This window comes from Tauraco erythrolophus, chromosome 18, assembly GCF_009769465.1.
Source record: "Tauraco erythrolophus isolate bTauEry1 chromosome 18, bTauEry1.pri, whole genome shotgun sequence".
NCBI classification, from domain to species: Eukaryota; Metazoa; Chordata; class Aves; order Musophagiformes; family Musophagidae; genus Tauraco; species Tauraco erythrolophus.
This window is the reverse complement of record NC_141482.1, coordinates 121642-130845: the sequence shown is the minus strand read 5'-3', so window position 1 is coordinate 130845 and position 9204 is coordinate 121642. Positions and strand designations below refer to the sequence as shown.

Below are 9204 nucleotides of genomic sequence, written 5' to 3'. Positions count from 1 at the left end.
TGGTAGTGCTGCTGTGCTGGGAGTCTTCTTCCTTCCACCTCTGCACCCAGGCACTTTGCCTTCAGCTTCACACAGGTCTCAGAGGAAGGAGCTCAGACATCTATTCACTGCAGTGTCCTTTATTGTGATGAAGTACCCACAGAGCATGGCTTCTCTTTTACACAGTCTATGAATCAAACTGTCAGGGTGGATGATGAATTGGAAGTGGAATGGATAATGCTGTTTCTTTGTGAGCAATAGTATCACAATTTCATAGAGCAAATCCAAACAAGCCTCTCCCCAACTCCAAACCAACATCAAACACTACAAAACATACAAAAGAGAGACTGGACCTGTCATGAGTTATATCACAAGTGATGTACAGAGGATGGGCAGTTGATGCCTTTTGAAGGGATTCCAGTCATTAGTTTCCGCAGGGCATCCTTGAGCTCCTTAGTTCCTCATGCTGTAGATGAGGGGGTTCACGGCTGGAGGCACCACTGAGTGCACAACTGCCACCACAAGATCCAGGGATGGGGAGGAGATGGAGGGGGCCTTCAGGTCAGCAAACACTGCAGTGCTGATAAACAAGGACACCACGGTCCGGTGAGGGAGACATGTAGAAAAGGCTTTGCTCCATGCCTTAACAGAGGGCGTCTTCAGCACAGCCCTGAAGATCTGCACATAAGACGGCACAATGAAAATCAAACACTGTAAGACCACAAAGACATTAACCAGAAGAAGCCAAACTTCCCTGAGGGAGGCATCTGAGCTGGAGAGCTTGAGGATCTGAGAGATTTCATAGAAGAACTTGTCCACAGCATTGCCTTGGCACAGTGGTAGCGAAAACGTATTGGCCATGTGCAGCACAGAAGTGAGTAAACCACCGCCCCAGACAGCTGCTGTCATGTGGACAAAAACTCTGCTTTCCAGGATGGTCCAATAGTGCAAGGGTTTGCAGATGGCAACATAGAGGTCATAGGCCATGTGGTGAGAAGATAAAACTCTGCTGCAATCAAGAAGACAAATAGACTAGAAAGACCTGGGCGGCACATCACTAGTCAGAGATGGCCCTGGTGTCCCACAGAGAATTGACCATGGATTGAGGAAGTGTAGTGGAGATGCAGCCAAGGTCAAGAAGAGAGAGGTTGAGGAGGAAAAAGTACATGGGGGTGTGGAGGTGGTGGTCACAGGCTACAGCTGTGATAAGAGTCCACTTCCCAGGAGAGCAGCCAGGTAGATGCCCAGGAAAAGCCAGAAGTGGAGGACCTGCAGCTCCCATATATCCTCTAAGGATATATCCTGAAGGATATATCCTGAAGGACAGCAGAGCTCAGTATGGCTGGTCCTCAAGGACAGAGTCTTTCAAGGACAAGACTGTCCACACCAGTAGTTAGGAAAACAAGCAGAGACATCAGGAGAGAAGCTTGGGGAAATAAAGAACTCAAGGGGGAGCTCCATAGAAAAAAGGAAGCCTACAAGAGGCGGATACTGGAATTGAAACAACGGAGGAATTCAGAAATATGGTTGGTTTTAGCAAAGCCAGAGCTCCCTGGAGCTGACACTTGCAAGGGAGTTCAAGGGCCCCACAATGAGCTGTTACTACTTCAGGAACAGCTAAAGAAATAATGAAGATAATGTGTGGCCGCTGCTGAATTTACTAAGAGTAGGTGGAGATAGGTGTGAGGTCCTCTTGGCCTTTGTCTTCAGCAGCAACGCTGCCAATTCTGTCTGCCTAAGAGGCAGAACCCCAGGTGACATCCAGCAGTGGATGGAGATCAAGTCAGGGTTACTTAGGTGAGCTCAACCCTCACTAGGCCGTTGCACCAGATGGGACAAATCCAAGGATGTCGAGAGCAGGGCTGCTCTGATACATGTTGGAATGTCATCACGACTGGAGAAAGCAAAAAACAAATCTCCCATACCTCTTCTAAAAGACCCAAGGACAGAGCAGGAGAATTCCAGGCCGCAGTGACAGAGGCCAGGGGTTGGCGTGGCTGGGCAGCAGCTCTGTGGGAAATGCTCTGGTAGTCCCTGACTTTCATTAGGCAAAACATGAGCCTGCAGAAAAGGTGGCCAACAGCATCCTGGGCTGTATGAGCAGGAGCACAGCCAGAAGAAGCGATTATCCCCCTCTGCTCAGCACCTTTTATATCGCACCCTGCACAAGGACAGTGAGACATTGACAAACAGGAACCAGTTCCCTGGAGTGCCACTAAGGTGGTCATTGTTCAGTTATTTGTCAAGTGTTGATCTGATTTCCCTAAGGATATCGGTATCTACAACCACCACCACCAGAAAAGCATGAATCTGTCTCAAAATAACTGCCTGCAGGGGAGCGATCGGCACCTGTGGTCGCCACTTTGGGCAATGCCAACTGAATCAGTATTTGCAATATTCAGCTTGATACCCCATCCACAAGTACATACTTGAAGTGGTTCAGATGAAAAGTGGTCTTGCAAAAGTCACCCTTTGTGTCCCCAGGTGGCATGGACTTTCCCTCCCTAGAGAGCAGCAGAGGCTGGATCCCCTTCTCAGGACAGACTCCTTGCCAGGAAGCCACAGCCATGGGGGTAGCTTACCTGGTTCTTACTGACACTTCACTCGGTGTCCTTTTGGATGTATTTGGTGCTTTTCTGTGACTATACTTTCTGCACAGATGATCATAAAAAGACAACTGTTTCATCAGGGATGGTCATAAAGGCTGTGTTATGGCCAAGAAGTCTCACCATGAGCTCTGGAGGGAGCCGGGAAGACTGTAATATTCACCAGGAAGACGCAGGTAGCCCAAGGCCTCTGCTGAAGAGCGAATGGCCCTGAGCAGCAGTGATGGGCCCGTTGCAGGTCTGGGAGAGAGGGTCGGGGGATGTCAGTGAGAAACAGCCTGATGGTGTTAGCAAATCCTTACAACCGTGTGTGAGCCCAGAAAGGGAAAGCAGTGGATGTCTGCAGATAAGAGGAGGAGGACAAAGATGGTCCTGAGAATACAGCAGGAAGGAAAGTCCCTCCTGTGCTAATCAGACGTCTCCAGCCTGGCAGGTGGAGAATGCCCACTGCTGGGGGTGGCTCTGCTCAGTCATCCACATGAGCTGAGCTTGCTGCCCAGTGCCCTTGGATGCAACCTCGCCAATCCCATGAACTGGGAAGGGTGGTGCTTGCTGAAGTAACCCCTGGCTCGATCCCCATCCACTGCTGGCAGTTCCTTTCCAGAGTCCTGCCTCAAAGCTCTAAGTCCTGGGAGACCTCGCTGCTGCTAACTGAGGCAAAGAGGGCATAGATCTATCTACACCTCCTCTTACTAAACACAGCATTGTTTCCACATTCTCTCTGTTTCTTCTTTAATGTTCCTGATGTAGCAACAGCTCGTCTTGATTCCCATTGCATTCCCTTTCCAGTTTCAACTGAGTTTTTAGAAGGATCATTGCTGTGCCTGCAGGACGCTGTCCTTCCAGACAAGATGAATACAGGCACATTGTGAAAACGATTGGGGTGCTCCTTGACTGAATCATCAAGGGAGTGAGTAAAGACCTCAGCGTGATGTGTTTCATGTCCATACAATGTCTGCAGCTGTTGGGTAGGGGAGGGACAACCCTGCCTCTTGGACAGCATCTGAGGACTGAGGCCTCTGACTGACGGCCACAGTCAATGGCCACAGGCAGCAAATCACCCTCCCTGCAATGCTGTCTGGGTGTCTGTCACACACATGCTCTGAGTGGGAATTGCTTTCCTGTAAGTCTTCTAGTGTTCCTGCAAGCCCTGGCATCTCATGCAGCTCTGTGAGCCTGGAGCTGAATATGGAATTGAGGAGATACCCCAAACTCTGTAAGGCAACATGGGGTTGAACATGAAGCAACTGCCAAGGCAGTCAGTGGTGATCTAGTAAACAGAGCAGAAGAGTGAGAATGAGGTTTCCCTATGGCACACAACTCGAATCATTCCAATTAATACCTCTATAGGAGATCCCTCCTTGTCCCTGTCTGACTGTCCTGTCTAAAGATGGGACAAGAAAAGGTGATTCTTGGAGCTGACTCTTTTCCTGATAGGAGAAATGCCAGAACTGAAAAGAAGTGTCTTTCCCCAGCTGAGGGAGGGAACACCAGTGATTGCTTCAGCCTGTTTCACAGCAGGTTCCCCTGGAGCCCCAGGGACACCTGGAGGGAGCCCAGAGTTGGCAGAGAAGGTGCTGCCTTGGGCTGGTCCTCTGCTGCTGAGCTGGGCCGGGCTCCTGGGATGGAGGGAGCTCATGGCAAGCGGGCAGCGCTGCACAGAGACAGCTGTGCCCAGGAGCAGCTCCTCTGCAAAGCCCAGCAGGGCTGAGGGCACTGCCTGCAGGCACCGAGGGGAGATGAAAGAACAAGAAGTTAAAGCCCTTTGATCCAGACCTCAACTGCAAATTGACTTCCTGGCTTGATCTTGGCACTGCCTTATCACTATGGGCCAGCTTGGTTATCAATGGACCTGAACCTCATCCTCATCAATGGATCCACTCCCTGGCCACCATTCCCAGGCCTGTCCTGCTTGCCTTGCTCAGATACTGGGGCCTGGGGCCTTGCTGGAGAGACACCTGTGCGTCCAGCCGCGGTGTGTCCCTCGGCTCCCAGCTCTTCCTCCCGTAGGGAGCAGCCCTGCTCTTGCTCCCTGACAGGGGAGGCTCTATTCTGTCCGAGTATAGACATCTTTATTACAATACCTGCTCCTGACTCCATCATCTGGCCTCGCTTCTGATTCAGCAGAAGAAAATACCCCAAATATCCCCAAAGGTATTCAGGATCTATAACTCATCCCACTTCATGTGGACAGCTGAAATCACTCTAAAATCATCTCTTTCTCTCCATGTACCATCTTTCTTCCTCCAGATGAACACGTGGTCCTCTTGGCCAATGGAAAAAAGACTAGAAGGGGGGTGACTTATCAGAGGAGCTCTGCACAGATGAATCCACAAGCAATAGTCTCAATTAAGGTCAAAATCTTAGGTCTGAACTTAAAATATATATTAAGACCTAAGATCACCTTTAATCTTTAAATGAGGCACCTGAGCTGAGGTCCTTTTCTGTGGTCAGCACGGAGATCTGCTCAGTCCTGAGCACACAGTCAGCCACTTCAGGATGTGATTAACTATGAATGGGAAATGTCTCTCTACCCATGAGTAGCAGAAGGAACCAGGCGGAGTGGCTCAGAGGTGATTTGGGAGGGGTTCACCTCAGATGGTTCTAAGTGTCTCCACAGAAGCCATTGGCAATGAGCCAGTCTCACAAATCAAAAGAAGGAGGTGATTTCAAGGCCAAATTAGCCTGAGCTGACTGAAACTGGTTCTGCCTTCAGTTCCCTGGCAACCCACAGAACACGTACCAGCCTCCTGGCTGGACAAAAGAAAGAACTGGTATGAAGTGGATCAGAATAGTTCTTTCTTTGTTTAATAAAGTCCTCAAAGTGAACTGGGATACTTCTTTATTTATGCACATTTTCAATTTAGTCACTAAAAAAAAATAAAATGCATTATTCATCCAGCTCGAGCAAGGGAGGTGGGTAGTTATTTAGGGGAATTTTAAGGACAAAAGGAAGTGTGGTATTTACTGTCCACACCCGTTACAGGGGAGAGACCCTGGTCCTCAGGCCATGCTGCTCAGAGTGCATAACTACTGTGTCTCCTGGTTCTCAATCCATGAGGATTACCTGCAGCCCAGAGACACCATCCTAGATTTGTGTGTTTCTTCTACCCAGAGTACGTGAAATCGAGTGAGGGCTGTAACGTGTGCTTTGCTCTGTTTGTAGGATGACAGTAAGGAGGTTCTGCATGCGTGTGTGGTTTGAAACACAGTTTGGGGTCTGCATAGAGTGGAGGAAGCAGCACCTGGCACAGTCTGGTTCATACACCTTGCAAGGAGCAGCTCTTGGAGTGACCTGTGCCTAAACTCTAAGGAGCACTTTCCTGAATGAACTATGCCCACAGTTGCACCTGGACATTTCCCTGGTGTGAATGAGGTGAGTAAGGTGAACAGCCAGGAGAACACGGCTCTAGAGCAACACAAGGGCCGCTGACAGTTGCTGCGTAGAGACACCAGTGGAGATTCAGTCTAACCCAAGCTATCTCCCAAAACATATCAGAGCCATTGGTGCACAGTGGCTTTGGGGAGGATTTATCACACTAACATGCCTAAGACAGCCAAGCTAAGTCACCACCCGTGATTCCAAAATGTCTTTGCTGAAGAAGCACTGGTGGCACTCTTTGCCAGCTTGGATGGGATAGGATTCACCCCACTAACTGAGGCATTTAAGACCAGGCTCATTCATCGCAGTTTTCTGTATTAGTAACGTGTGCGTCAGTTTGATGTAATGATCTCTATATTCCAGCATTTCCATGGCATGGGAGGGAAGTCATTTAAACAATGCATGAAAAACCTCTCAGATCAAAGGGAAAAAAACAAAATCTCATGTTGAATGAAAATCCCATATTTTCATTTAAATGAATGAGCAGATCCTGATTTTGATTCTCTTCCTGAAAGAGCATGTTTTTCTTGCAAACCATGAGTGAAAAGTAATCCAGGAAAACTACAAAATGGCAACACTGTGGCAGGGATTAGAGAAGAGAAGATGTTTCTGTTTAATTTTGGAGAGACTTGAAGGTACAGTTGTATTCCTCATGTCTTCAAAGGATGGCCCCACTGAGCAAGAGTCCCTCACCTGTGCAAATCACCACCCGTTGCCCAGCGTGTGCTTCAGTGCACCTGGCATTACAGAGTGCAAAACTGAGCTGCCAAGTCTGTGCTGAGTACAGTTCTCCTGAAGACCACCATGGGAAGAGGAGATATCACCCTCTGGAGTGCTGATTGCTCCCCGCTACCAAAGGAGACCAGACAATGAACTCCTCTTTTAGACAGCAACATTATAAAAGTCTATGTTTGAATAAGCTAATTCCACTGAATTTGCCAGATCAGCTGAAGTACTGGGTCCGAGAGCATCGTGTCAAGGACTGGACATTTACTTCAAGAGGCTTGATCTGGAGACAGGTGCATTGTTACTCAAAACTACACTTCTGACCAAGATTGTAGATTTCGTACCAAACCAGAAGTCATTTTAGACAGACAAACAGGACTAAATTTCAGGCATGTTTTTATTCTAACCACGAGGTTAATGTGGAGCAGTAAGTGCTGCTTGGTAGAGAAATAAAGACATTATTGTTCTCTTTATTGTATTCTACCTATTTTCTGACATTTCCTGAAGACTAAGAGGTTCGACGAAGATCTGCCACCCAAATAATCAGGAAAACAGATTCAGGAGCAAGGAGAGGTTGGATCAGAACTGGAGGAGGGTGAAGTTTGAGAGTTGGGTGTGTCATGGAGGGATAAAGTCCTCTGTTTGTTGCTTTCTAAAGTCTCCGTCTCCACACTTGGAAAATGCCATCGTGGTATTCACCAGGGTTTGTAAAGTGCTTTTAGGCCATTTGAAAGGCATTCTTATGTAAGCTCTTCTTGTGGTGATCTGTTGCAGGCAAGAACCTGATGTGATATTCATTTCAGGAAACTTTACACTGTATAGAAAAAAAGGTCTCATTTCCACAAATGCATCAGAATGATGTGTTTGCTCTCCCCGGCCCTCTCTCCTTTCAAAATTCACTTACAAAACCTTTTCTCAGGTGGAAAGGTTTCCTGAAGACTATCACCCTCCTCCTCAAGCCTTCCTTGAGAGTATCTTTCATCAGCTGGTTCCTCAGGCGGAAAATAAAGGGACTCATCAAAAGAGCGACGACTGTGTCGAGAAAGGCCACAGCCTTGTTATAGGAAACGTGGTGACTTGAAGGCTGGACATAGATGAAAATGCAGCTACCATAGCCCAATATGACGATGCTGAAGTGAAAGGAGCAGGTAGAGAATGTCTTTTGTCATGAGAAAGCTGAGGGCAACCTAAATATGGTGTTAATGACGTAAAGGTAGGACACTGCTGTCATGCTTAGCGAACCCAGGAGGATGATGGACGAGACCACAAAGGTGATCAGCTCAACAACCTGTGTTTCTGCACAGGACAACTTAATCAAAAACATGCTGTCACAGAAGAAGTGGTCAATACGATTGGCATTGCAGAAGGGCATCCTGACAACCAGGACAGTGGAGACAACAGTGGCCAGGAAGCCTGCAGCCCACAAGCCCAACAGCAGCTGAAGACAAAGCTGACTGCTCATGAGTATGGGGTACTGAAGAGGGTGGCATACGGCCACATAACGGTCATTGGACATGACAGCAAAAGGATAAACTCAATGCAGCCCAGAAGGGACTAGAATTAGCACTGAGTTAAGCAGCCTGGGTAGGAAATGGCTTTGCTGCCCATCAGCAAGTTTCCCATGGCTTTGGGTATGACGGATGTTGTGATGAAGTTTTCCAAACAGGAGAAGTTACAGAGGAAAAAGTACATGGGCCTGTAGAGGTCTCTTCAGCAAGGAGGGAAATGACCAGCAGGTTTCCCCCTAAGATCACCAGGCATGAAGCCAGGAGAGCAATCGCCGTGAGGCACTCCTGATGGTGGAGAGAGGGGAAGCCCAAGGGAAGGAACTCTGTGACCGTTGTCTGGTTCAACATTTCTGCATCTGAGCTGCAGTGAGTAAGGGCAGAGGGTCAGTGGAGGAAACTACGCTTCACAAGGTAAAAAGATGAGACAGAGCAAAAGAATACAGAAGGATAAGACATGCACACAAAGTCTGGAAGGAAAACCAAACAGAGAAGAGGAGAATCAACCTTGAGCAAGAGGACACCATTTTATGCACAAGGAGCAAACTTAGTGTGGGGGTTAGAGTAGGAATCCACTATAAACAACATGTAAGTTATTGTATTTGAGCTCTTTACCCCAGAGTCCTTTCATAGTCAATGGAGAAAAAATGGTTATTTCTCGGAACGTCTTACTCTAGTCTATTGAAACATATCTTTTAGGATGAACTAAAATGTATTCTACTGAAAGATAAAACACCTCAGCAAAACGGCTTTAATCTTTTCATTAGGAGAGAAACAGAGAGAAGGCGGCATGAAGATGGTGACAAACGAGGAGACGTGTGGGAAGCAAACGGAAGCAGGACAGTTAGAGAAGAGGGACGTTTTTTTCCCTGGGAAAAGTTTTGTTTTCAAGGAAAACCAGAGCCAAACAGGGAAAAGACAAACATGCTGTACTGAAAACTCTTCTGTTTTCAGGAGTGTCTTTCCATCCACACGTGAACAGAATTTGAACAGGTAGAACAGAAAG

At 47.7% G+C, this 9204-nt stretch overlaps 1 protein-coding gene across 1 annotated transcript; it reads right to left on the bottom strand.

Moving 5' to 3' along the window:
* Positions 1–432: 432 nt before the first annotated feature.
* LOC147527447 (olfactory receptor 14J1-like) lies at positions 433–966 on the bottom strand. Its single transcript, XM_086623121.1, has one exon. The coding sequence runs from the start codon at positions 964–966 to the stop codon at positions 433–435; it is 534 nt and encodes a 177-aa protein (XP_086479247.1).
* Between the last annotated feature and the right edge of the window lie 8238 nt (positions 967–9204).

What these genes read in the sequence shown, in the direction of transcription:
- LOC147527447 (XM_086623121.1), bottom strand. Translation starts at nt 966, where the DNA reads ATGGCCTATGACCTCTATGTTGCCATCTGCAAACCCTTGCACTATTGG.